This window comes from Acanthochromis polyacanthus, chromosome 10 (assembly GCF_021347895.1).
Source record: "Acanthochromis polyacanthus isolate Apoly-LR-REF ecotype Palm Island chromosome 10, KAUST_Apoly_ChrSc, whole genome shotgun sequence".
NCBI classification, from domain to species: domain Eukaryota; kingdom Metazoa; phylum Chordata; class Actinopteri; family Pomacentridae; genus Acanthochromis; species Acanthochromis polyacanthus.
In genome coordinates this window covers 18,448,136-18,475,226 of record NC_067122.1, presented here as the reverse complement: position 1 = coordinate 18,475,226, position 27,091 = coordinate 18,448,136, and the positions used below count along the sequence as shown (strand labels likewise).

General features: G+C 39.3%; 3 protein-coding genes across 3 annotated transcripts; 2 read left to right on the top strand and 1 right to left on the bottom strand.

Annotated features, from left to right (window-relative positions):
- The first annotated feature begins 4,504 nt into the window (after positions 1 to 4,504).
- Positions 4,505 to 10,912, top strand: p2rx3a (purinergic receptor P2X, ligand-gated ion channel, 3a). Its single transcript, XM_022189586.2, has 12 exons — positions 4,505 to 4,984; positions 5,211 to 5,346; positions 5,668 to 5,739; positions 7,327 to 7,396; positions 7,932 to 8,028; positions 8,119 to 8,196; positions 8,349 to 8,490; positions 8,889 to 9,025; positions 9,110 to 9,203; positions 9,875 to 9,940; positions 10,021 to 10,098; positions 10,195 to 10,912. Exons 1-12 carry the CDS (start codon positions 4,851 to 4,853, stop codon positions 10,321 to 10,323), a joined length of 1,233 nt encoding a protein of 410 aa, XP_022045278.1. The 5' UTR covers positions 4,505 to 4,850; the 3' UTR covers positions 10,324 to 10,912.
- A 231-nt stretch (positions 10,913 to 11,143) lies between these two features.
- On the bottom strand, positions 11,144 to 21,755 carry zgc:113229 (uncharacterized protein LOC550612 homolog). Its single transcript, XM_022189584.2, has 7 exons — positions 21,645 to 21,755; positions 17,829 to 19,272; positions 17,608 to 17,747; positions 14,806 to 15,232; positions 14,555 to 14,687; positions 14,165 to 14,364; positions 11,144 to 13,634 (listed from the first exon to the last, which is right to left on the bottom strand). Exons 2-7 carry the CDS (start codon positions 18,663 to 18,665, stop codon positions 13,389 to 13,391), a joined length of 1,983 nt encoding a protein of 660 aa, XP_022045276.1. The 5' UTR covers positions 18,666 to 19,272; positions 21,645 to 21,755; the 3' UTR covers positions 11,144 to 13,388.
- rad9a (RAD9 checkpoint clamp component A) lies at positions 21,256 to 27,036 on the top strand. The gene is made up of 12 exons (XM_022189588.2): positions 21,256 to 21,541; positions 21,652 to 21,722; positions 21,853 to 21,926; positions 22,066 to 22,114; positions 23,224 to 23,338; positions 23,903 to 24,002; positions 24,206 to 24,312; positions 24,793 to 24,899; positions 25,057 to 25,121; positions 25,212 to 25,310; positions 25,820 to 26,069; positions 26,592 to 27,036. Exons 1-12 carry the CDS (start codon positions 21,508 to 21,510, stop codon positions 26,706 to 26,708), a joined length of 1,188 nt encoding a protein of 395 aa, XP_022045280.1. The 5' UTR covers positions 21,256 to 21,507; the 3' UTR covers positions 26,709 to 27,036.
- Positions 27,037 to 27,091: the final 55 nt, after the last annotated feature.

The window sequence follows — 27,091 nt, the reverse complement described above, 5'->3', positions numbered from 1 at the left end:
CCTCTTGCCATTTGTTAAAGTGATCTTTTTAAAGTATTTTTCGCGATCTTTTACTGATAATGCTTGACAAGCCACTGCTAGCTGCCATATTTCTGTTGCCAGGGTGCGCGCGCAGCCCTCTTTATTTATCTACAGTAAATGTGTCTAAAAGATAGGTCGTCCCAAACGTGCACAACATTTTTGCGGCCAGTGATGTTAATTTAGGGTAGCCTGGAAGGAGATGCTGATCAAATGTTTCCAAGCCCACAAAGGCAAATCTGTCCTTCAGTTCTACATCACACTGCAAATCGATTATTTCAAGTTGCATGTCAGAGAGCACATCAGAAGCTTCCACTGTGAATGGTGAGCGAAGTTCGCTAAAGAACTGAAATCGTTTCTCAAACTCTCACAGCAATCCCGTAATCTTGTCCTTGTACTGAGGAATGAGCAGCGTCACCGCTTGCAAGCTGCGTCTCTCACAATGCGTGCTTCAACTTGAATGCACGTATGAACGTAAGTGTACGTATGCATGCAGGTTCAGAGTATTACTTGGGATCACATGTACGGTCCGGCCCCCAGAATACATCTGCAATGTCAAAAAATATTCAAAAAATTATGACCTACATTACTACTGCATTTTTTGGATCAAACTGCAGCTCCCACGTTGTCTGCGTCTCATTCGGAGCGGACAGCGTGACGCAGCGCCGCCACTCGGCGCTTGCAGCGGGTGGCAGCGATACGGAAGCCGGGTCTCTATGTTCCCGGGAAACCTATCATTCGGCAAGGCAGCTGTTACGCTGCATTATGGGATCTCTGGTTTATGTGTTATCAGCGCTTCGTATCGTTGGGCCATTAATAACAATAATAATAATAATAAACTTTATTCCGGACTCAGGTCCATACACAAAATACACAGACAATAAAAACAATACATTAAATAAACAACACAAACCAATTAAATAACATATAAGCATCTATTCCAGTGCTTCCAGAAGCGTGACATATATTTTGTGTCACTTAGTGCAGGCATCGCTAGGGCCATAATGACCCTGTTTCTTGACACTTTAAGACGACACAAAACTATACATACTTTTCCTCAGGATGGCATAAAAAGTTGGCACATTACTATTTATGAACATGTGACTAATACTAATCCATCTCGGATGCTTGAGTAAAATCCTAAAAGCATCATTCTAATAATAATAAATCAATGAAAAATAATCTCGCGGGGCGGATATAATTGTATTACGGGCCGGATATGGCCCGCGGGCCTTGAGTTTGACACATGTGATCTAAATTATGAACACTAACTTAATTATCACGCTTTTTGCTGGTCTTTCCAGAATCATGCCCAGTTAGAACTCATTCAAATCTCTGCTGCTTGACTATAAACCAGAACGATGAAGAGAAAATACATCAGTCCACTTCTAGCTGGTCTGCACTGACTTCCTGTAACATTTCAAATTAATTTTAAGGTCTTCCCTCCTGTATGCAAAGCACTTAATTAGCAAGAACCAATCAAGATCGTTCCTTTCCTTGTTAGCTATTTGCCTTTAAGAACACTGTGATCATCTGCTGCTGGTTTATTGGAGGTTTTCAGCAACAACTGAAAGAAAATCAAGGGTGCAGCATCTATCAGTTACATCACAAAGTTATGGAACAATATAGATCTCAGGAAAGCCAGTTTCCTGAAAGAAATCAAAAAAATAGCTGTGGCTGTTCTGATTCTTCTTTGTACGTCAGCTTCATGCTGCTGCGTGTCATGAACATGTTGCATTTTGCTTCATTTGATGCACTCTTTCATATTCAGTGATGTTTATTTTCCATCCTATGTTATGCATTTTTTGTATTCCAATTCTATTTTAATTTGTAAATGTTCACATATATATATATATATATATATATATATATATATATATATATATACATAAGCATTCAGTTCCTGTAACTGTAAAGCACTTAGAGCTGCATTTCTTGTATGAACTATGCTATATAAATAATGTCATTATTATTATCATTATTATTATTAGAAGTTTCATGGTATCATTGGCCATTAAACAAATGCTTACAGTATGCCATTGTGGTCAACGTTACAGTTAAAAGCGTGTGTTCTTGCTTTGCGGATCCAGCCCATGCTTGCATGTTTCTGCTTGTCCTGTATTAGGTTACCATTAACTGACCACAAACATAATGGACCCACTTAAGAAATGACATACTGTGTAGGCGCATACATCTACGCATGCACACATACGCGCACGTTGTCACTCCTCATTACATTATTTCCCCGATGTGAAAGGCTGTAATGCTGCTGCTGCTTCAGAGTGTGTTGAGAACGGCTTGTATTGTATGTCGCAATTATTGCACAGTTGTCGATAATGGCCCAGTTTGTAATTTGTCGCAGTACATTTAGACTCAGTGCTCTTATACTGGGGGGTCTTTAAGTTCAGAGTCAGATTTCTTTTTTCATTGCTGTTGATGTTCAGAAATGTGACCAAATGACGTATAATGGAGACACACTAGACATTTAGCTTTCTCTGAGTGGTGACATTTACAGTTATGACATTTTTAGGAGTTTTTCACAGCCACTTACAAGAAACTGTAAACGGTCCTGATTGTGTCCCGATGTGCACTGAGTGTAAAATACTCTTTCAGCATTTCAGTATTTAGTTACATAAATGTGTTAACGGTGCCACTTTTTCATGTGTCACAATGTATTTTGTAAAAACAGTCAGTCTGCAATGGACAGAAACGTTTTCTCATGTCAGATTATGACAAACAGACTGATCTGAATATACAGAAACACACTGCAGAAACTTGATCTAAACTGTTCTTTTTACTTCCTTTTGTTTTATTTTATTTTTACATAAAAGCAAACACATTTTTAGTAAGAATTCCTTGAATTTGCTTTGTAAAGAATCTAGACAAATGTATGTACTGAGCAGGACATTTTACAGTTTAAAAACAAATCCATGCAACTTTGACAGGACTTCTATACTTCTAAGTAACATTTGGCATCTTTTATTATAATTTCCTTACACCAAACTTGGACCTCTGAACCTTTTACAGTGTATGTACACAATGTATCAATTTAGTTTGATTCTATTTCATTTATATAGCTCTAATTTAAAGCATATGTCATCACATGGTACTCCACATAGTAAATTAAATACTTTTATAAAAACATACAGATAACCCAACAAAACAAAATGTTCCTGTGGATTTGCATGTATTCTATTCTAGCCTTATTTTAGCTCACATATGTAAGTAATTTCAGTAATGTTAATGTTCAGTTATCTTCTCTTAGCTTAGCTTATCTTTTGAGCAGCACTTGGCAACAGTGAAAAGGTTTAAAAGAGGACTCTTAGAGAGGACTAAACACAAACTACATCCAAGAGAATGAATCATAAATGGTCTGCACTGACACTGTGTTTTTCTGCCTTAGTGGTTCTCAAAGCTCTTTATAATGCGTTTCTTATTCAGCCGTTCACACCGATGCTGGCCTGCTATCACAAACAACTTCAGAGAAGTGCAGAGAATTGAATAACTAACCGTCCAATTAGTGGACAACCCGCTCCACCTTCTGAGCCACATATAAGTACATGGAAGTGAGAGAGAGGAGAGGTGTTCAGTGTCGCAATGTTAACTGTAGAATCTATACAAAGCACAGCCTGTTTTGTTAAGATGTGCTTCAATAGTAATGATGTCAAATGTGGCCATTAAGATGTAACTGATAGCAGAGAGCTCAGGGCACAAACCAAATGGAAGTAAATGCCCTCTGCTCAGCTTAGTTCCCGGTTCGATTCCCAACTGGCCTGACATTTACCGCCCATCATCCCCCTGCATCTTTCCCCACGTTTCCTGTCCTGCTCTGCTGTATCTAACCAATAAAGGCAAAAATGCTCCGAAATAAGAAAATAAAAGGGCCATTATGACAAACTTATACAGTGAAGCACTATTTTAATACGTTAATACTTTTTAAAAGGACAAAAACAGATGAGGTTGACAAATAAAGGGGGGGGGGGGGACTGAAAAATAAAACAGATTGATCACAGTTGAAGCCACAAAAAGTCTGTAACTGAAGTATTTAAAAAAAAAAGTCTGTTGTAATGATTAATTTAGAAAGCATGTGTAACATTTGGGAAAAAAATAATAGATAAAAACTGCCTTTTATCTGTTTCTGGCTCATTCATTGAGCAAACCATCCCTGTGAAATACACCAGTAGATAAAGCAGCCTGATAGATTGGTAATGCAAACTCCTGTTAAACACCTGAAGCTGCTGTGATTCATAGTGAAATGTTCAGGTGTGGAGCTTCAATTCCCTCTGAGTCTCTCATTTACGCTAAAATGTGAATGAAAAATATTACAAACTTACGAAAGGATGTCAAATATGAAGCAAATGAAAGTGGGTATTGATTGGTGCTTCAGGCTAATTGTCTATGTGTTTGTGCGTTGCTGGAGTGTTTTCAACTCCAGACAGAGAAGAGGCATGGGGAGATGTGGACTTGTGGTGAAGGAAGAAATAGACAGAGGGAGGAGACAGAAGAGACATTTTCCTCTTCCTCATTCGAGTAAAGAAAGGGGTGGTCCGGTTTGTATCATAAAAAACAAAGACAGTGAAGGAGAAGAGAGAGACAGTGAGTTGAAGTCATCACATGTGAAATGAAGCAGATGAACACGGGACTCATTGAGGAAGGACACATTTGAAAATTAAGACCACATTTCTCCTACTAGATCCATCAGGGGCTTTCCTGATATTTGAAGGTTTTATCGTCACGCTTCCAAGAAGGCACCTGTTGGGGCTGGAGAACTTTTTTGCACTTTTCTGTCAGACTCAAGAAGATTTAAGGCAGAAAGACATTGACAAGTAGCCATGGGCTCAGTGGTGTGGGGCTGCATCACTGACTTCTTCACCTACGAGACCACCAAGTCTGTGGTGGTCAAGAGCTGGTCTGTGGGAATCATCAACCGGATCGTGCAGCTGCTCATCATCACATACTTTGTTGGGTCGGTGCCTTGGGTTTCATTTTTTTTGCATGTAATTGTGATTTATGTCCTTTTGGTTGACATATTTTAGCTTGCTTGCCATTCACCGCCTCTTAAATGCTTATTTAAAGTGTGATTTCAAGCTGGAGACTTACAGAAAGTATCCAACTCCCAGTGAAGTGTTTCCAAAAACAGTTTGCTTCTCTACCTGAACTCTGTTGAATGTTTTATGTCCTTTGTGTTGCAGCTGGGTCTTCATCCATGAGAAAGCCTATCAGGTGACCGACACTGGCATCGAGTCCTCTGTAATGACCAAAGTAAAAGGCTTTGGTTACCATAACAACCGTGTGATGGATGTGGCCGACTACGTGTTCCCTCCTCAGGTGTGTGACCTGATGATATGTCTTTTTAAACTCTCGCCCAAACACAAACATGACCTTTAGCCTCCAAAGTACCCACTGCTCTCTGATTCTACCATGAAATTTTGAAGGTTTTGTCCGACTACAGACGTCTTGATTGATTGAAATGTTTGTCGGTGGTTTGCGGTGCGCTGAGGCAGTAAACACAATCAGAAGGATTTATGATCAATGAGCTTTCTGACAGTTAATGAGTGGATCGATTTTTCTATGTGCCTGTATGTAAAGCAACAGAGTGCAGCTTGACTTAAACATGCAGTACACTATAAATGTTCTGCTGTGTTTCAGGGTGCAGGTATTTTCTGCATCATGACCAAACTCATCATCACTGAGGATCAGTTCCAAGGACGATGTGCAGAGGTAAGGGATGCATTCAGATCTCTGCTTTTGGTCTGTTTCACCAATTACCAATCAATTTCAGTTGTATTTGAAGCACTTTATGGGTTCCTTTGTGTATTTTTGATGCAGAGTGTTGATTCACATCATCAGGCAGCATAATTCTGACACTTTATTGATCCTAAGTGAAGCTCAAATGTGACTGTCCTCAGAGCCTGCAGACTCTGAAACTTGTTTTAAATCATCTGTAGAAAACATCTTAACCCTTGTGCACCCATGACGAGATTTTTGTCCTTAAGGTCCTGAGTGTAACTTTTTAAAAAAAAAAATGTTGCACTGCATTAAAAGTAATACATCAGATCATTGTCGTTGTTAGCCATTGAAAAATCCCAGACTGTGGTCACCAAAGAAAGAATTTTTCATTTAACACTTTTTAGTTGGAAAGTAGATCACTTTCACTACTTTTTGTCCTAAAAAAACAACTGTGGTTTCATATAAAGGAACTGACATTTAACAGGTTAAAATGCTGAAAATGAATGAATGTTTGGTAACTCTGATCAAGGTGGATGGAGATCAAGGAAGACAAGTCACTGAAAGTAAAAAAAATATTAATATATAATGCCTTTTAGCATTGGTTTTGATGTGGACATTTTTGTCCTGAAGGACTTCAGTGTAACTTTTTTTTTTAATCAATGCTTAAGGATTCAAGATTTTTTCTTGTCATTGCTTAAATTTTTTAATGTAATCTTTTTATACATTTCTATTTTACTGTGCACCTGATTTGTCCAGTGTTGAAGAACAGAGGAGAGGGAAAACATGCAGTTATTTTAGGCAAGTGATGGCTTCCAGTGAAATACCAGTGAAAAATAAACAATGGAAAAAGTACACTTTCCTAATTTTTTCTTATCATATAAAGATTACAATAATTTGCTTACTTCTGGGTAGAATCCAGCAGTTATCTGCCTGACAGTGACACTGACTCAAAACACAGGCAACACTAATTAAACCAGTCACAAGTGCTAAAAGTCAGCAGTCCAGTCTCCACCGTCATCTGGTGTTACCACTTCTGAATCCAACTAAGGATGTTAAAATCTCCCAGCAGCTTACATTGTGAAGCTTAATAGATGAAGACACGGGGCTGCTGATGCCTAAAACCATTCAGGAGGTCCCATAACTCCCAGTGCACAGCAAATCTCCATAATCTCCACAGACTACACAGTGGATTGAATAATGGTGTTGTTGTTGTTGTTGTCAAAGGAGAAAAAGGCAGTTTCAGTAAAGAATACAAGTATATACAAACAGTTTAGAAGATGTTTTTGCCTGAAACAAAGACAACTGTAGGTTATTAAATCCAGCATGTGATATCATCAGGCCAAATATGGACTGACAGCGCTAAAGAATTATTATTTATGTCAGAGTAAAGAGCAACTGGTCAGATTGATGCTTGAAGGACACATTTACCAACCATCTTCGGACTTGATCGGAAACAATCAGCAACAACAATTTCAAGTAAATCCGAGAAATATGATTTGACACATTGTATCCGCTGTTACTAAACCAATGAAAGAAACACCTTGCTGTGGTCAGTTGTATGTTTCTGTGTATTTTCAGACCGGTTCAAGGTTTTCTTGTGAGACAGATGAAGACTGCTACAAACATTTGGGTTCTATCCTCTCCAACGGTGAGTTACATCTATTTAAGTAAAATTTTCACATCATTATCGGCATTAAAGGGGAACTTCGTTTTTTTTTTTCAACCTGGGGTCTGTTTTCATATGTCATTTCATACATGAGAGTGATGGAGAAATGAATTTTCGACATAGCTCCAGTATTTAGCCAGGCAGGCAGCTTAGCAGCTCAGCTAGCGAAAAGTATGGGGCAACTTGCCCCCCCGCGTCAAAGTCCACCCTAACGTGCTTTTTTTTCCCCACACTGATCGGCTCGGATAGTCTCAACGAGTGTCCCACAACATACAAGAGATGAGAAGTGAACGAAAACTAACAAGCTATTTGTTGTGGTCTTTATCCAAATCTTGGGATGCTAGAAGGCAAATGTCGTTCCGAAATCGCGCGATAGCTCGTGCAATCATGCGATAGCTCACGCCAAAACACCGGTTTTGGCACGAGCTATCGCGTGATTTCGGAATGAGATTTCCTTTCTCGCATCCTGAGATAATTCAACACAGTATTTCTCCTCTCTTTCTGCCTCACATACCAGGTGTAATAACCGGTGCTTGCATTAATAATGCAAGTGAGTCACAGGGTCGGTGTGAGATTGAAGGATGGTGTCCAGCTGAGAATGACAACGTCATCATGTAAGATTTACGCATTTACAAACACACTGATGACATTTCCATCATTGAAAGCCTCACATGTGATCTTCAGCCCTCTTTCTCTGTCCACAGCAAACCGATGCTGGATGTGAAAAATTTCACCATCTTCATCAAAAACAGCATTCGCTTTCCGCTCTTTGACGTCACCAGGTGGGTCGCATGTAAACGCACACAGTTTCAAAATACAGCTGCTGAAAACATTGTCATAATTTGTAGTAAAAAGTGTGCAAAATATCTTAATCATAACTTGCCCTGAAAAAGTGACAAATGTTTTTTTTCACAAACATGGCTTTTTGCTACAGAGGGAACTTTCCTTCCTCAATGACATCCGAACAGATCAAGAGATGCACCTACCATCCAGAACACAACCCCTTCTGCCCCATCTTCCGTGTGGGCGATGTGCTGAATTACACCGGACAGGATGTAGCTGATCTGTCAGTAAAGGTCATACTAGTTTCCTTTACTCTTCATCCTCAAAGCTAAAATGTTATAAGCCTGAGTACTGTTTAGTTCTCATTTTATGTTTTAACTGTGGCAGAGAGTTTCTCATCTTCTCTATGCAATGAGTGATGTTTTAGCAGCATGAGGAGAATCTACATAATGTTAGCCAGGTGGTTTTAATGTTGTGGCAGATTGTTTCTACACAAAGACTCCTTCCTCTCCTCCCTCTCCTTGTTTGACATGATGGCTTCATCACACCAACATCTAAAATGGCTAAAATTTGGTGTTAAATAATAATCATTGCAATTTAGACACTGGGATAACTGAAAACCAGAGGTTCCCCTCATGTTGACCACATAATTAGAACCTAATGCCTCTTTTACATTTTTTTTATCTAACAGGGAGGAGAAATAGGAATAAACATCCAGTGGAAGTGCAACCTGGACCTGAGCATTGAGAAATGTATACCTCAGTACTCTTTCACGCGACTGGATGCTCCGTTTGCCAAGAATGCCGTTTCCAAAGGATACAACTTCAGGTAGTGAAGCTGATTTTTCGTCCATTTTTTAAAAAAAATTCTGCTTCATTCTTTCATCACTTTTTTTCCTTTCTTTAAATACAGATTTGCCAAATATTTCAAGACAGAGAACGGGACAGAATTTCGGACTCTTCACAAAGCGTTTGCAATCCGCTTTGATGTGATGGTCACCGGCCATGTGAGTTATATGAATTAGTGGCAGCCAATAATCCAAGTATTTAAAACATTAAAGCCATTTTTTAAGTTGGAGAGAACACTTTATTACAGTTATTGCAACTCTGTTTGCTGAAAAGATGTTTAAATAGAAAAGTTAATCCTATAAATTAACTGAAACAGGAGCAAAAGGGATTTCTATTGTTTGCCCACAGTCTCAATTTGACTGAAATCCTAAATAATGTGGAAAACTTTAAAACTTTAAAGGAATATTGTAATATTTTGGGAGATATACTTATTTGCTTAACAAACAAGTATCCTAGTATCTTAGTTTAGCACAAGGACGTGTAACGGGGCAAACCGTAAGCCTGCCTCATGCGTTATCCCCAATAAAACTACAATTTCTAAATGTTTGATTTACATATAGGTAAGAATTATATAAACAAACATAATATGTTAATTAAGGGCTGGTTGGTGGATTTTTTAACTTTAGAAATTGCAATTAACCATTTTTTCCACTGTTAAACAATTACTTTAAAACCTCCACACCAGACTGTTAATGTTTAGCATTAAAATCATCATCTTTAAAGGTACTTTTCGCACCGCAATGCAGTTGCTGAAAAATAATAATGACTGAATCCTGTGTCTAATTAGGATGTAAACCGACTCCATCGCTTCCTTTCTTCTCTTTTCCAGGCAGGAAAGTTTGACACAATCCCAACCCTGATCAACCTGGTCGCTGCCTTCACCTCAGTCGGACTGGTATGAGTTTTAGTCAGGCTAAACTGTGCTTTTCTTGTTACCGTCAGCTGTCATGAATCTTTATCTATGTGTGTTGTCAGGGTACGGTTCTCTGTGATATTATCTTGCTGAACTTCTTGAAAGGCGCAGACCAGTACAAAGCCAAGAAGTTTGAGGAGGTAACGTGTTTTCTTTTACGTACTGGATTTTAGAGACTGATGCCACTTGAATCTTGAGCTTTATCCCATATTTTCCTTGTTGTTTTGCTTGTCCAGGTGTCAGAAAAGCAGATGGAAGCGTCTGTTGCTCAGAGTCCAGGCAGCCAGCTGTCACTTAAACATGGTATCAAGAGCTCGTCTGACTCTGGAGCCATTTCTCTCTCCATCTGTGACCAAGCTATGTGACTGATGATAACAACATGAAGAAATGGACATTACTCTCTCTTTCTCTCTACCTTATTGCATTGCAAGAGATCATTAAGTCTTTTACAGCTGGATCCTGTAGTCAGTTTTAACTTGGCCAGTTTATAGAACTGGGTAAAAAAGGTCAACACTGCTGCTATTTTTGCAATTTCAAAACTACAATAGGGAATCAGTAAAAAAACAAACAAAAAAACCCCCATTGTAGCTTACAACAAAACCTGAAGCATTTTGGTTACAAACACTCAAGCAAAGTTCCTCTTAAAGAAGATTGCCAGCTCTTAACTATTTCAATAAAATGTAGTTACACTTTATTAATCTCAGAGGGAAACATACAATAATAAAAAAATATGCAATTTTATTGTAAGCAATTTCGTTTTACAAGCCATGTCACAGCAGCTTGAATACAATAATGTGTAACCTCCTGTTAATCAGTTACAAAATGTTAAAGCTTAATAAACCCTCATTTCCTTTTTATTGCTAAAGATTTTTGGAGTATTTCTCTTTGTCATGATCACAGAAGCTAAACTTGCCTTTTCTTGACAAATAAAAGTGCTGAAGTCTCTTAATGGTGTACAGGCAAAGTTGATGCTGGTGTGTGCGTGTGCATGTGTGTGTCTGTGCGTGTGCGTGCTGAGAAAGGGCAGCAGTTGGCTAAATGTGTGTGTGTGGCTTGAGGTTTACAAATGGGCCGTTCTTAGTACACTTCTGAGTGATGCTGCACAGTAGGAGATGTTACTTTACAGACTAATGGACTAATGTAATCCCTCTTTTTAGAACAGACAATCCAAAAAGACATTACGACTCTCATTTTTTCCATTTATTTCTCTGCTTTACTCCCAGATTTCCATTTCATACATTTATGCACATCACTGTCTTACACTTTCTCTCTCTCACACTCATACCACAGATTTTCAAATCCTTTCTGTCTGTGCCCCCTCACTCATTTCACTAAACTGACTGGGGCACTAAGAGATGAGCTAAAGAGCCTCTTTGTGGGTCTGACAGTGATTTATGAGAGAGGATGTCCATGAAGGGAGGCCCTGGAGGAATTGACAGCAGTTAGCCACAAAGTTTCATGTACTAACTTAATAACACAAATGAATATAATGCATGTAATGGAAATGACAGAATATGGTACAAAGTGCTATTAAGTGCTCTGTCTCTTTGAATGATGCCCTCGGTCACTCTTAGAAGCAAAGCTGCAGCTCGTCTGAAAAAAACAAACTTTCTCTCAGTTCTCGGACAAGTGTAACTACTTTATTAAATTTTTAAAAATTTAAAAATACGGGGAAAAAAAGAAATCATAGACGATGTCATATGATCCTTGGATTAAATAATGAAGCTGGTTAGCTTAGCTTAGCACAAAGACTGGAAGAAAAGAGGAAACAGCTAACCTGGCTTAGTCCAGAGGTAGCAAAACATACCTACCAGCACATATAAAGTGCACTAATTAACTTATTACTGTAATCCTACCATTCTGTAACATTAACAGCGAAGTGTAGAATGATCTGACTGCATCTCATTATCATTCTGTTACAGGGTAAAAAAGGCTCTGTTGTGTTTGTATTTCTTTAAATAAATCACAGTTTGGCCTTGGTGGAGGAAGGAACATTGTCAAAATCGTGACACAGGAGACATTTGGATGTAAGGATGTGAGCACTGCCAATTCACTGATAAAAACTACAAAAAAAACTCAAAACAACAACAAAAAACTAGCACAGCTGCTTTATTGCACTATCCAAAACTTTGGCAAAATTTAAAATCTTAAGCGTGTTGGTTGCTGCCTCTGAGATGGTTGTAATTGTGTCCCACTGTGAAGAGGATTTGTTTGTAATAATGTAGCAAATAGCAGAAGGGGATTTAAAAGGGTATGGGAGGCTTACACATAGAAACTACATCTGGTCAGTCAGACTACTTAAGTAAATATGAAAACTGAGATGCAAAACTAACATGCCCATTTCTTGGCCAGGTGTGACCCTGGATTACACATGCATCTAACTCACTGACAGAGGACAAATAAGCATATTTCCAAAACTGGTGACCTATTCCTTTAATACTTGTCTCAAGCTTGCACATCCTCAGTCTCCCATGTTGCCACATCCACATGGAAACATAACTGCAGCGACAGTAAAAACGTCACAGAGGCCAGTAATATTTCTTTAAGTGATGACTGATGAGAGCTTTAATGATGATGACAGTAAAAAAACGATACTTCAGATGAGGAAACTCGGTGCTCAGGGGGCTTCTCTCTGACCCCAGCAAGCAAATGACTGAGGAGAAACTGCTGATTGTCATTGACCACAACTTCAGCGCCAACTCACATATCTTTCCTCCTCTGGGGTTAATTTTCGTGATGGCCGGACAGGGAGCCATTAAGAAGAGACAGGATATGGGGGAGTGAGTCTGTGACACAGACAGCAAACCAGTTAAGTTGTCTGCTGCTGTCCAGCGTGAAACTCAAGAAGGAGGATGCACAATACCTCCAAAAAGAGCTGGAAGAGATGGTGGAAGAATATTTACTCCAGCAACCAAATCAGCCAATGTCTTGCAGCACATGGAGCTGTTGTGTCACAGCAGTACATAATCCAGTCCACAGACAGAGGGGCGTTCAATTAAGATGACAGCTGATGCTTAATCAGCACAGAGCTTGGTTTGAACCTCTGCTGGCTGTCTGACATGCCACTCTGATCTTTTTCTCCTTAAATAGTTGCTGCTCAACAAAACAGTGTTTGAAGTGCAACGAGGAGCAATAAAACACATGAAGGTTTCCAGGATGAAGTCCATTCAGTGAGCTTGCACTGTGCAGGAAACACTTATCGTGTCTTGGTATTATTTGTCATTGAAGACTAAAAATTATATGTTTTAGAAATTAAAAAAATAAATCCCAAAAAGGTGAGGCAAGAATGTGGTGTGATAACACCTGTTTAAATACTGTCATTGGAATCTGCGTTTGAGACTAAATATAGTACCAAATTTATTTGTTTTTTTCATTAATTTTGATATAAAAAAAGAAGTCTTTGATGCTCCTTGTTATGGGTTTACAGTCACTATCTGTGTTTCCTCCCTGTGTTTCTCCTCTTCAGAGCTTGTATCCAGGCGGGGAGAGCCGGCCGACGGGCTGGAGCCGCCTCCTCCATCGCTGCTGGCTCCACGTCACACTCCTGCTCCGTCAAAGAGTCCTCATCTGCTCCCAAGTCCTCCTCTGAGTCTGTAGCATCCAGATCCAGCTCTGGAGGTTCTATGGTCACCACCTCCTCTAAGAAGCGAACCCGGCGGTTCTCCTCAACTCGTCTCTGATCCAGAGCAGGATGAAGTGAAACAGAGAGGAAAGGCGAAGATAAAATGACAAAGAACAGAGTATTTAATGAAATGTCATATTGGCTTTTATCATAGGGTTAGGGGTAAGAATTATTCCTTTGTCTTTATTTTACAGGCTTGCAATTTCTCAATGATCTCCTAATCCTTCTCCAAACACACAAACAAACAAACATATCTATATATGCCATAATAACCTTCTTCTTTACTGCTTTACTGTTGTCTATGAAAAAAAATCTGAATGCCATACATTCAGCACACTGTTTTGTGTGCTATACACGTCCAATAAAGTGATTACATTGGCCATAAAATTCAAAAGTTATTTTTATTTTTCTAAAATGATTTTGGAGCTTTTTAGATTTTTTTTCTTACCAACAACAGTATATCTTTTAGCTTCATTTTGGATCAAAAGTGTCAGTCCAACCAAGTCCTGGTTAGAATTATAATCTGACAGATGACATTGTTCCCTTTTCATACCACAAGGAGGTGCTGTGTTGCAACATCTTACCCTTTTAGATAGAGTTTCCATGGAGGACTCTGAATCCTGGGATATGGAGTGTTTGAGGACACCCCGAGGTGTAGGATCAAAAGGTTTAGGAAAGGATGGAGAGTTTAGGCTGTATAAAGGTGTGACGGTATTGTGTTGTGACTCTCCTGTTCCATCCATCACATGGCTGCCAGTTGGGCTCAGTGAAGAAATGGACCCTTCTGTAAACAGAAGAGACAAAACAGAGAACAGAGTTTGCAACTTACAGTCTGATTCAACTCAAATGACTAAAATATATGATCGAAATGGAACAAAATAAAGAAATTTTTAATTCAGAAAAGGGAAATGTAGGTGTTGCAGCAGAACTACACACAATAATTGTGATTTAACAGGGTATTGAGTTGTTCTGACCTCTATCAGCCACTTCTCCATCTCTCGTTTTCTCGGTCTGAAGTCTGTCACTCCTCTCAGCTGACTGATGCTGTCTCTTCCTGTTGGAGGAAACTCTGCTCTTCAAGGCTGAGTTGTACAGATTATCTACTGGCTGCAAAAAGAAACACATAACGAGACGATCATGAGGCTTTCACACTGATAACGTAGAAAAAAATCACACTTTAAATGTCAAGTAGAAGAATGTGAGATGGTTGAAGTGAACATCTCACCTCTGTAAATAACTGAGTTCTAAGTTGCTGCAGTCTTGATTGGTTATGGCCATCCTCCATTGGCTCTGATTGGTCAGCCTCTCTGTGAGCACTCCGTTGTTGTCCTTCTGAAACGTCAATGCTGACAGGTGAGAAAGCTTCAGGTGATGTTTGCGTCACACTGAAAACTGACGTTGGAGACGACTCGAAACTCCTGAAGCTCCACCGGTTGCTTCCACTTCCGAACTGGTTTAAAATCCCTGGTGACTGGATACTATCTTGAGGATTTGGTTGGATTTTGGTTTGTCTCAGCAGCTCTTCTGATGGAGCATGAGTTGCAGGGGTGGATGAAAGGTTGGGGTTTAGGAACTTAGCCCACTCTTGATCCTTGACAATCTCCTCCAACAGGCTGAATGACCCGAGGCCCAAGTCAAAGTCACTTGTAGATCTGAAAGAGGAGAAACGTTTGGTTTACTCAGTAGGTCATTATGTACAGGCTTAGCAACAAAATGAAGAATTTAATTCATGGCACCCAAAATCCCAAATATCACAATTGATCAGATGAGGTTAAGTGTGATGAAATTGTAGATTTTCTTACTGTAAACAAACCACTTGAGATCATTTAAACTATTATTGTTCTGATCCCACTAACTAGTATGATCTGTGTGGCCAAAACCTGATAAAGCTTCTTCTCTGCCTAAGAGCTCTGTTGTTTGCCAAAAGCATGACAAACACACAAATAAACTAGAGTGTCACACAAATTTACATGTAACATGAACACTTACTTTGATTTAATCCCAATAAAATCTCACTAGTACCACTTAAGAGGCAACACCCATCATGTTTTAAACGTCAGTATTTTTTAGTCGACACACAGTGATCCTGGAATCATCAGGGCTGATGTTTGGTTTTTCTAGTCACTGGTCAGATTTGCTTATGTGCTTCATACTGTTCCAATCATTGTCTGTTACTTTTGGCTATTTCATTTTAATAAGTCTTAATTCTGCACTGGCTTTATAACTAGTTTCTGTGCTTTCTCACTCCCAGTACATAGTGTTCAGGTGTGACAGGAGGCCTGTTCTGTGCAGTCAGACAGTTGTTGTTGCTGTATCAGCTACTTTGACAGTAAATATACTAAAGATCAACCTTACACCAATTTGTAGTCCTATTTATGTAATATTTTCTGTCCTATACACAAATATGTTGGCAGATGTTTGATTGAATTTTTTTGTTTGTTTATTTTTTTGTAATTTGTAGCTAGGTTTTCCGCAGTCTTTCAATGGCAACTGCAGAACTACTGCTGTGAAAAAAAGTGCTCCTGGTTGGGAACCCTGGTGCTACACTGGCCAGCTGTTTTAGGAAATTATGGTGACTACAAATACACAATACTGGATTTTTATTTGCAGATATCTAAAATGTTGATGCTAAAGTTGATATTCGCACACATTTTTCCCTCTGGTTGCAGAGAACATCAGGTCTCTCCTGCAGTGGCATTAACATATCATCATGCCGACTTGTATTGTGATGGCCCACTGACAGGTGCGTGTATAAAATTAAATCTTTTCAAAAGTACACATTCACTGTGCAAAATGAGTTCACTATATTAACTTATGCGTAAAACAAGCCATATTTATTTTCATGAAACACTGTCAAACAATACTATTAACTTTTAGCCTGACACATGGTACCCGCCTGACAGTATTCATTTTTGGGCAGATGTGAATATTAATTGTATAATGTTCATTTTGTCGTTTCCTATTATACGATAGCATTACTTTTAAAAGTAACGCTATCCAAGATGTGAATATTTCAGTTTCAAGCCTTTATCAAGCTATGCAGATGACAGTCAAATATCATTGTGTAACAACATCCTTGATGGTGACTTCAAAAATAAATAAAAAGATATATATATGTAGACTACCATTCAAAAGTTTGGGGTCACTTAGAAATGTTCTTATTTTTGAAAGAAAAGCATTTTTCCACTGAAGATAACATGAAATCAATCATACATTAGAAATTGTTAATGTAGTGAATGACTATTCTCGCAAGAAATGAATGATTTTCAATGGAATATCTACATATCTACATAGGGGTACAGAGGAAGATTTCCAGCAACCATCACTCCTGTGTTCTAATACTACATTGTGTTAGCTAATGGTGTTGAAAGGCTAATTGATCATTTGAAAACTCTTGTGCAATTATGTCAGCATGTGAAAAAATGTGAGTTTTCATGTAAAACATAAAATTGTCTGGGTAATCCCAAACTGAACAGTAGTGTATGTATGACTTAATTTTTTTATTACTTATGTCTTCATAAGACACAAATGACTTTGGCCTGAGACGGTCTGGTAGACTTGGAAGCCTCCGGTAGAGCGGACTGACACGTTGTTGGTTTTGATATTTTATGATGATTTGTTAAGAAAAATATCTCTAAACCTCCAAATTATCAAAGCGTCCTTTATAAGTTATTCTCACAAATCTATGCATACGCACCTGTCTGTGTTCGATGGCTTTCCCTTGATTGGCATGTAATAAAAATCTGATGGTACATATTGCAGAATGACAGTACAGATGCCTACTGACAGCCGCTGTCACTGACTGGGGTGTGTTTGGCACATCAAGCCAGAGACACTCATCAGAGGGAAAAAATGTCAGCCCAAAACTAATTTCACATCTGAACTTGGAAGCATCTCAAATACCTCACATATCAGTGATGAATGTTGTTTTAAGGATGTGAAATTTAACTGTGAGAACTTTTAGTCTGTGCCGTACTGACTGCTGTACTAGTTTGGAAATATTTGTTCAAACTTGTTGGTAGGTTACCTGACGTGTGCATCAGTGCTGTCCTCTGTGAGTGTTTTACTGGGACCACTGCTGTCCAGTGAAGAGAAGCTCCTTTCTCCATCCCTATTTGATGTGCCGATGACATTTTCTCCTGTTGATGCTCGGTTTGTGGGTGAAGTCTGTGAGATAAACAAGTTGCAGTTTTACTTTAAACCGTACATATTTTAGAGAAGTTAATAAAATCAAAAATCTTTACTCACTTCAGTGCTTTGCTCATTCTTCTGCTCTGCTGTCCCTCCTTCTTCTTTCCCCTTTTTGCCAAAACTCCCCGGTCTGTCTCTCCATCTCTCCTTAATCTTCTGCGTCCATCTTCGCGTTTTATTCTCAGATGATCGCTGTTTTCTCCTCAATGTGCTGTTTGTTGTGCTTTGTGCATCTTGTGTCAAACCTGCAAGTCCTCCATTTCCCATATGAAACACTTGATTCCCTTCAGCTTCTGTCTCTGGGCTTTTCAAGGACCAGACGTAGACTCTGGGTGTAAAGCTTTGGTCCTGCTTCTGACTCTGGCCCATGCTTGAGACAGTATCTGTATTTTGAGGGGTGTGAACTGTCATTCCTGAACTGCCAAAATGTGCTCTGTCCCTATCAGTCGCCTCAAAGGAAGTGATATCAGCATCCTTAAGTGATTTAGTAGGAAACAGCTGCCCTGTTCCTGTTGGGGTGATCCCAGGCTGTGTGACCTGTCCCACCCTGTTCTCACCATCACTGTTGTCTTTCTGGGAGTTGAAGAAAATCGGAGCGCTGTTCGCTTCATTGCCATGATCAGGTCGCTGTATTTTACCACCTTTGAAACCATCAGCAGCAGAGATCCCAAACTCTTTAGAGGGGATACCATTGGCAGCAAATTTGAAGTCACTGCTCCCTTTCTGGAGGCTGAATGCTCCACTTTGGCCATTTTGCCGCTGTGTGGAAGCAGCTGTGATGGCTGCATGTGAGTACAGGTACGACTGGTTCTCTCTGCCCGGCTGCAGCTTCAGTCTCTGCAGCATGGACTGCACCAAGGCCTGAGTGTCTGTTGAATTATGTGGCTGAGACATCTAGGAACGAAAATGCGACGTACCAAATCCAGAAGTGACAGAAACAGTTGCGAACACTACAGAATATCCGGCTAAACAAGGATAGATTCCACACAGTGATGTGATGAGTTGCTGTAAAAAGGGGCTGAATAACATGACAGAGGAAATTACCTGTCTGTAAATCATGTCAGCACTTTGTCCAAGTCCTGTCAAGAAGACTCCTACGATGACGTCTGTCCTCTTTTTGAATGTTCCAATCTTTTTCCATCATTGTAAAAGTTTCTCATTGCAAATATAAAAGCAGGCCTACCTTTTTAAGTTTAATTTTCCGTGACAGAATGTTTTTCCATTTGTAGATTGTTTCTCCTCATGGATGTTTCGCTGTCACGCTGTCTCTGCACCTTCGTGATCCTTAAAAATTGCAGCAGAAATCTTTCTCCCTTTCGGATGCTTTGGAGTCCAACATATAAAGGTTTCTGACTTTCGTCGTCTTGTATCCGTTTAAAACGCCCTTTCACCAAATGTTTCGATACAAAAAGATTAGTCACTCCTCTTCTCCAGCAACCACTTATATCACTGGCGTTGGGAGGAGACACGGTGCACAGCAGCGTTCCTCAGATCTTACACACTGAAGCAGACCAACAAGAAAGACCAGTGAGGTGAGATAATTGTGCATTGACAGCGACTCTCCCTCTCTCTCTGTGTCTCTCTGCCCATCTTTCTGTTTGCCCTCCCTTCCTTCCTATTTCTCTACTTGGCTCCCTCGATCACACATGTGCACCCTCCTTTTTCCCGCGGTGCCCCTTAACTGGTAATTACAGGGCGTTTTTTGAGACCAGCTGCTATTTATGTGTCACCAGACTGAAAAAAAAATCAAAAATGTCTTCAATAATCTTTGGAATAACCCTTTTGCTACTAACTACATTGACGTTTTTGCTAAGTAAATATGTTTTGCTTTTCTGGAAGAAGTAAAGTATGGCAGTAGATTCCTCTAACATGTGCACCAGAGCACAGAGAGTATATTTTTTTCTGAAACCATAATGCTTTGTTTTTATTCCTATTAGTTAAGGCAACAAGTAGAGTGTTTTATTTAACACTACTTTTTCATTCACTTTAGATTAAAAAGTGTGATTCAGTGGCTAGACTTCACATTTATATTAATAGCTATAACAATAATAATTTAATAGCTGGACTTTGGCAAGCAGGTATAGGGATCAGACTTGCTGATTTTGGAGTTGGTACTGTTTTGATGCAGATGTTGTATTTCCTGTGGCAGACTGACTACAAGAATCTCATTTTGAGTCCTGCCTGACTGCTGGTGTGGCTCTGTTCTGTTGGCTGCTCCAGCTAAAGCTAAGCTTTTTTATTGTTTCAGTCTTCTGTCTGTCCAATTTTGGATCACACTGGCATGATCTGGGGTTGCTGTAAGGCAAACAAAAATGGAAAATCATGTAGTTATAGGTTTCTGGGTGTGCATTAAATGCCCTGCAAAACTACCAGTATCTGGTGACATAGGATGACAACAGTATTAAGTGAGGCAGAAAGGTGACAAAAATCTGAAAGCACCTGAAAACACCTCCTAAACTAATCTTTTACGGGGACTGTGTAAAAAAACATGCAAAGATTAGGGTTCTTGCAGAGGTTAGTTTCTACTATATGGAAATGATCAAGAAAAAAAGGTATGAAAAAATATTCTGCAAAGTAAAACTGAGAACATTCTGTGCAGTTAAGCATGCTTCACATCACGAGAAAAATATGTTGGCAAGTGTTACATACATTACAGGGTTAAGTAAAGGTTAAGCACACTACATTACTTAAGTTCATGGGTGTAGGTTTTGCTTTAGTGTTGGGGGGCACATAAAGTGATGTGTGTCTATGCACCAGTTTGTACCTTCTATGCTTGCTTCTGAATTGTTGCCTCCTTGACTAGTATATGGTAAAATAATAGCATTTTTTTCTAAATAAAAGTACTTGATTTCTTTAATGTTTTTATTGTGGTGGTGGTGGTGGACACTAAATGCATATGCATGGATAAATTCAGAGCCTGGTCCAGGTCTGCAAAATCTTTCACTGTTTCTTAGTGTAAAAATAACAGAGTCTTAAAGCATCTGTCTTTTGGTTTCCATCATAGCTTTAGTTACACATGATGCTCAAACATTATAGAAGGGTGGGGTTGGCATAAATGCACATGTTCTAAATATTGAGGGTGATGTCTGTCCTGCTTCCTTTCTGAAATCTACACTCATGCAAGAGTAGATGCACTTTCCAACATTGTCATAAAGTACTTCAGTACAATCATTAACATAGTGATCATTGTCATACCATTAATTTACATGAATACTTTCATATAATCATTAACAACAAATTCTTTTTACCCATAAATGCCAATTGGTACACATTTTCTAACACTGCATCCCTAGATAGATAGATAGATAGATAGATAGATAGATAGATAGATAGATAGATAGATAGATAACGGAGTGTGTTGTGAGTTTATAACACTGCAATTTATTGATAAACATGCAACTGTAGAGGTGGGCAGAAAAATGTCATGTAGAACATCAGTACGCATGCGCCTAGTCAAACCCACGTCCCTTTCAGTTTCCTCCTCTCTGATTGGTCCACATTGCGGAAGCGGGTAATGGCGGCGTAAACAACGCAGAGATATGTGAAAGACGCACTGCTTAGCGAAAACAAAACTTAAAATACAACTTTAAATAAACGGACTATGTTTTCGGCAGGAGGATATGTGCTCAAAGTGCTAACAATTAAAATACCATTGGTTCGACTGTAGGTGCCGTTAGTTAAGTTAGCTAACTTTTAGCACAGTTTGCTAACTTAAACGGACAAGTAGTTTTCAGAGATGCACTGTGTCGTGACGGGAGGAAACGTGAAAGGTAGCAAACATTTCCTGCGTTTTCTACCATGCGTGTGGCTAAAACGTTTGACATTAATTAGCTGTTGTTAGTAACTGTGTTTTGTGTGTGTGTGTGTGTGTACCGTTCAGTGTTGGCCAAAGCGGTCCATTCTCTGTCCAGGATCGGTGATGATCTGTATGTGGAGCCTCAGGAAGATGGAGTGAGCTGCTTTGTTACCGTCATATCTACCAACACTTCCTCCTGCCATGCACTTAGTCTTGTTGCTTCCTGTTGGTGCAAACTTTGCGTGAATGACTGGTGCTGATTTGAGTGTTTTCTCTCTCTTGTAGCTGGCCCTGCGGTCTGTCAACTCCTCTCGGTCGGCATATGCTTGTTTCCTGTTCGCACCACTCTTCTTCAGCAGGTGCAGACTGTGTGCGAGTGTATTAACGGAACTGTGTGGGTGTGTGCATGTTAGAGAGTGAGAGAGTCAGTGAACATCGCACTTTTGGGTGTCATTTCTTGGTGTTTTAAGGCAACTCCCCCTCCTGTTTCTTTTGCAGGTACTCAGTTCCCAATGATCACACCTTCCGCTGCAAGATGGCAATAAAGGTGTGTGAGAAACAGATAGTTCTTCATTTATATGTGCTGTAATCATCTATATCAGAGATTCTCAAGCTTCTTCTGCTGACGTACTACTGCCAAGGCCTGCCAGAAGTTACTAAGGACTCCTTCATGAGCGCTTGTCCTTTGATGTTACTAAAATCATCATACAGGATGTAATGAATCTGTTATTACTTGCTTAATTCTATGGTTTGCATTTTTTGTACCACTGAAAAAAGCAATGCAGCAGAATCTTTCATCTGTTTATCACTTCCTTCTTGTCGCCAGTTTTGACCTCTCTCCTCTCATGCTCAGTATTTTGTTGACAGTTGTCAAGCCAGTGAGCTTAAATTGGCATGAAGACTGTAAACAGGGAGGAGAGCGTGAGCTTTGTCAGGAATTAGAAACTGAAGTTTTCAAAAATGTAGTACCCCTTTAAAATAATCAGGTTTTCTGCAGATTTATATACATAGAAATCTACACAATCTCCTTTCCTCTTTGTCTTGGCCTGTCTGTCCTCGTCTGCTGATTCAAATTCATTGGAAGCACGTCCCATGTCGCTGGTATAGTGTAGCTGATATAGTCTATACGCAACTTGAAATTATTATTTTTTTCTTTTAAAAAACATATGTGCATAAATGCCTTAAACTCAGCATAATTTAAGTCTTTCCTATAAAGGTCCTTACAATGACAGTATGTACCCCCTGAGGTCCGACTACCTTTGTTCAGTAATCATTTATCGTGTTCGTAGGATTCAGAGCAGTGACAGAAAAATGTATGAACTGCAGAGTTTGCTTTCTGAGCTCAACTTTAAATGTTATCTCTCATGACATATTGCAACAAGGAGGTTGTGGTTATCTGTGTGTGAAACCAATGAGCTTCCTTGTTTTAACACTTGTACATTGAAGTAATTTCACAAAGTAGAACATGTGTAACCCAGAAACCATAACTTGGACATGTGAAAAGTTATTCTGAAAGTAGACTTTATCGTTTTAAGAATCAACATGAGTCATATGCATGTCGAGAATGTCTTATTTCAGTACATATTAAAATAGTTCAGGTCCTTGTAATTTTTTAAGATTTATTTTGTCCCTTTTTTTGGTTCTTTTTTGTCTCAGAGTGTGCAGGCTGTGTTCAGATCTCTGGCAACTCTGGAGAAGACCGTAGAGAAGTGTCACATTGAGCTGGATGAACAGAAGGACCGTCTCACTTTCACCCTGCACTGCAAACACAGTATTAGTGTTTTGTTTCCTTTTCAGATCTTTCCCTCGGCCTGAGTGACACCATAAAATATATGATTGAGATTTTTTTTTAATTTATTTTTTACAAATATTGCAATTTGAAACAGAATTTTTAAAGCTTCAGTTCAAGATTCTCTATGTAATAGATTAGAAATGCACAATGCATCATTAACATATGCAAAAGGACTTTAGAACTTTGTTTTAAAAATAATTCTAATACAATAATAGTAGGATCTTTATGTCTACAGTCTCTGACATTTATAGAGAAAATAGGTCATTCCTTCATACATGCTTCAATCAAGTTAAATGAAGTAATAATAGTGAAAAGGTAAACCCTGACTCAGTCATGTTGCACAGTGTAGATCCTAAATGCAACTTTTGTGATGTGTTTTCAAATTAATTAGCTGTTAAATCATATCAGTCCCAATATAAAAGTGGTTCCATCTCATTTATAGACATCATCTTGAATTCATTGTAGCTCATTGTGCATTCATTACATTGTGCTCTATGTGTTTGTGTACTCTAAGGGTTTGTGTGTTGGGATTTTTCTCTCCAGGCCTCCTGAAGACACATAACCTGTCTTTCCAGGACAGTGAAAGTTTACAAGCAGTGTTTGATAAAGACAGCTGTGCCAACATATTCAGAGCCCAGCCCAGGTCTGTGAGATCTGTCTACATTCATGATTTTAAAAGTAATTGATCTACTTCCACTTGATGTTCAAGCTTTGTTGGCTTTTAAGACTGATAGAGATTTTAGGAGTAGATTTTGTTTGATCACAAAATCACAAAAAGTTAGCAAACACGGTAAAATGTCTTTCAATGTAGCTGTAACTCCTACATGTGTTTTTCTCTGTTCTTAGGCTGCTGGTGGACACAGTCGTGCACTTTCCCTCGTCTCTAGAAGAAGTGACTGTGTCAGTGAGTGATGAACGGATGTGGGTCAGGAACCATGTGGAGGAAGGAGCAGGTGACAAGCCTGTCTGTTTTTCACCCAGATGTTAACAGGACTAAAGCACAGAAGTTTCAAGTGATGTCTCAATATAGCAATGAAGCAGAAACTGATTCTTTTTTATAGTAGAAAAACAAAATAGGTGAACTGGCATAGCGGGATTCCATTAAATTATGTTTGCTAGTTCCACTGCCCGAATGAGTTATTGCAATTTGTGAGGCGTTTTGCATTATAGAAATGAAAAGGTAGTTGATAGTGTATTCATTAATATTATCACGAATAATGCAGAAAAGTAAAAAGGCCAGATATAAACCCATTGGGGCCCTTTTGTATAATCTTGACTGTCATCAGAGACAGCCTTTCAAACTCTGAAAGTTAAAAGCAGTAGAATATGATTATACAAAGTTTGTTCAGACACAGACGTAACATCTGAGTTTTAAAATTTGCTTCCAAACACTTCTTTTGCCCTTTATTACCTCTTTCTTTTCCTCTTTTTAGAGCAGTCCAGGGCCATGCTGACAGAGCTGTGTCTGGCGTCAGACGAGTTCGACCATTTTTCTGTCAAAAATCACAACAGCATCACCTTTTGTCTGAAGGAGTTACGGGTGAGAAAAGCAGGGCTTGATAATTGCTTGGAGAGTGAGAAAAGTAGTTGGGGGATGAGGTGAAAGCAGCTAAAGTATGCTGTGGTGTGCTGACTGCTTGGATTGTTTTTGTCATTAAGGTGGTTTGCAAAGTCATTTATTGTCATCTCTCCTCCAGGGTTTGTTAGTATTTGCAGAGTCCACTGGTCTTCCAGTTTCTATGTACTTTGATGAGCCAGGAAGGTGAGAGCCCACCCCCCACATCATACAAACTGATGCATTTCATTTCACCAGTAGTTACTGACATGGACCCTTTGTGTTTGTGTGTTTCAGCCCTGTGGTGCTTTCAGTAACAGACAGCGTCCTGGAGGGAAATTTTGTGCTGGCCACACTCTCTGAAGATCCCAGCCTTCGTAAAAACAACAGTAAAGGGTAAAAACGCAGCAGAATGAAAGTAAATGACATAAGATAGCACTCTGATATGTTGGATTTTTCTTGTCTGTGAAAGAGAGACCAAAAGGATTTCCTTCCTAAGAATTCAGTATCAGGCAGGAAATCCCCAATTTTGAACCTACAATGCCACCTAGTGGGTCGGAGCATAACTGGGCGACTGTAAACTGTTGTGTTTAGGATCTTCTTAAGCCTTTTTCATAATCTCTTGTGAATACAGACAGCAGTGGACAACACAGACACAGAGCTGTATTAGTTAATTGATAATTAATTCATAGTCTATTAACCGCAAGCAATACCACGGAGAACACATCATAACTTGCATTTTGAATTTTCTACGTAACATTAAGGGGAGTTTATAAATGTCAAGCAAGCGTCACAAATACAGCTCAGAATGCTGGAGGACAGTGATTCATTTTTTTTATGTTTTCCATCATCATTTGTTTCCTTTTTCTCTGTCATTCACCCTCCCAATTATCTCCACATCTCAGAGCACACACACTGCCACCGCCCCCTCCTGATGACTTCATGAACGATGACATAGACTCCTATCTAATCGCCATGGATACCAGTGTTGCACCAGGTCCCTCGACTGCAGGTCCTCCCACACCTCCATTAGCTGATTCCACCTGTTCAAAACAGTCTGCTGTAGCTACCCACAGGACAAGGACACACAGAGAGGAGGACGAAGAGGCAGAAGAAGATGAAACAGATGATTCAGACAGACCGCCTAACAAGAAGGTAGGATTTAGTGAGAATAAAGGTGACACGCCCTCCACTCGGTGGGGGTGGGGGGGACCAAATATTTTTCATTTGTCACTGTTACTGTGAGCCATGGGGGCTCAGGAATTTAGCAATTGATCTCATAATAGGTGTGATAATTGTAAGCTTATTTCACTTGTGTGACGGGAACAAATAATTTAAAAAATCATTAAAAACATGTTAGAAGTGATCGTATATTTTTGTCTGCTGGCTCACTACTTCTCTACCTCTGGCTTCCACTTGTGCTCTCACTGGATAACACTCACATTACATCTTAGACTCATTTCCAGCATTTTTCTTTGTGACATTAGAATAAACTGTTGTGATATCAGGTGCAGCGCATGACAAATCTTAAACTGTTGAAACTAGATAAAGTGTCAGTTGTCTGTTTTCTTGAGGGGTTTTTGTCTCTGGTCATTGCTAAATCAGGGAAATGGCTGGACTACTTGTGTCTAACGTTGAAATGAAATATCTTTTTTTAAATGTTTTTACCTCCCACAGTTCCGTTCCCTCTTCTTCGGATTGGTTCTTCCTCCATCTTCTCAGATCAGCACTCAGCCAGTGATGAGCCAGGAGGTGTTGGCCAGCGACAGTGAGAATGAAACTCAAGCAGAGTAACAGTGGACTGATGGGTGAGAGGAGAGAAATAGACTGATCTAACAGCAGGAGCACTGTTACACCATGAAACCTGGATTACTTGACACTGAAGACATGGACATCTTGGACTTATTTTCATCCTTTTTTGCCACATGGAACATGGAAGGTTAATACAGAGACGTCATCAGTACAGATCTGGCGCCTTCCAAGTTATCACTGGATCTGTAATATTCATGGTGGGCTTGAAAGTCAGGGATAATGTGAAACACTTTTAGGTTATGTTTTTTCGATTTGTAATCAAGCTGCAGCATTTCAAGTCCCAACAAATAAAACAAACAGATTTTTCAAAGTCTGTAAAAATCATTTATTACTTATTTACACTTCAACAGGTTCAAGATTTAGGA

Bases quoted from the DNA above. Each gene is read 5' to 3' on its own strand.
- p2rx3a (XM_022189586.2), top strand. From the start codon at position 4,851: ATGGGCTCAGTGGTGTGGGGCTGCATCACTGACTTCTTCACCTACGAG. The intron at 5,740-7,326 runs GTAAGGGATGCA...GTGTATTTTCAG, and splicing joins TCCAAGGACGATGTGCAGAG to ACCGGTTCAAGGTTTTCTTG. The intron at 7,397-7,931 runs GTGAGTTACATC...CTCACATACCAG, and splicing joins GGGTTCTATCCTCTCCAACG to GTGTAATAACCGGTGCTTGC.
- zgc:113229 (XM_022189584.2), bottom strand. From the start codon at position 18,665: ATGTCTCAGCCACATAATTCAACAGACACTCAGGCCTTGGTGCAGTCC. The intron at 17,748-17,828 runs GTGAGTAAAGAT...TTTATCTCACAG, and splicing joins AGAATGAGCAAAGCACTGAA to ACTTCACCCACAAACCGAGC. The intron at 14,365-14,554 runs GTCAGAACAACT...TTCTGTTTACAG, and splicing joins TGGAGAAGTGGCTGATAGAG to AAGGGTCCATTTCTTCACTG.
- rad9a (XM_022189588.2), top strand. From the start codon at position 21,508: ATGCACTGTGTCGTGACGGGAGGAAACGTGAAAG. The intron at 23,339-23,902 runs GTATTAGTGTTT...TTTTCTCTCCAG, and splicing joins CACCCTGCACTGCAAACACA to GCCTCCTGAAGACACATAAC. The intron at 24,900-25,056 runs GTGAGAAAAGCA...TCTCTCCTCCAG, and splicing joins TTTGTCTGAAGGAGTTACGG to GGTTTGTTAGTATTTGCAGA.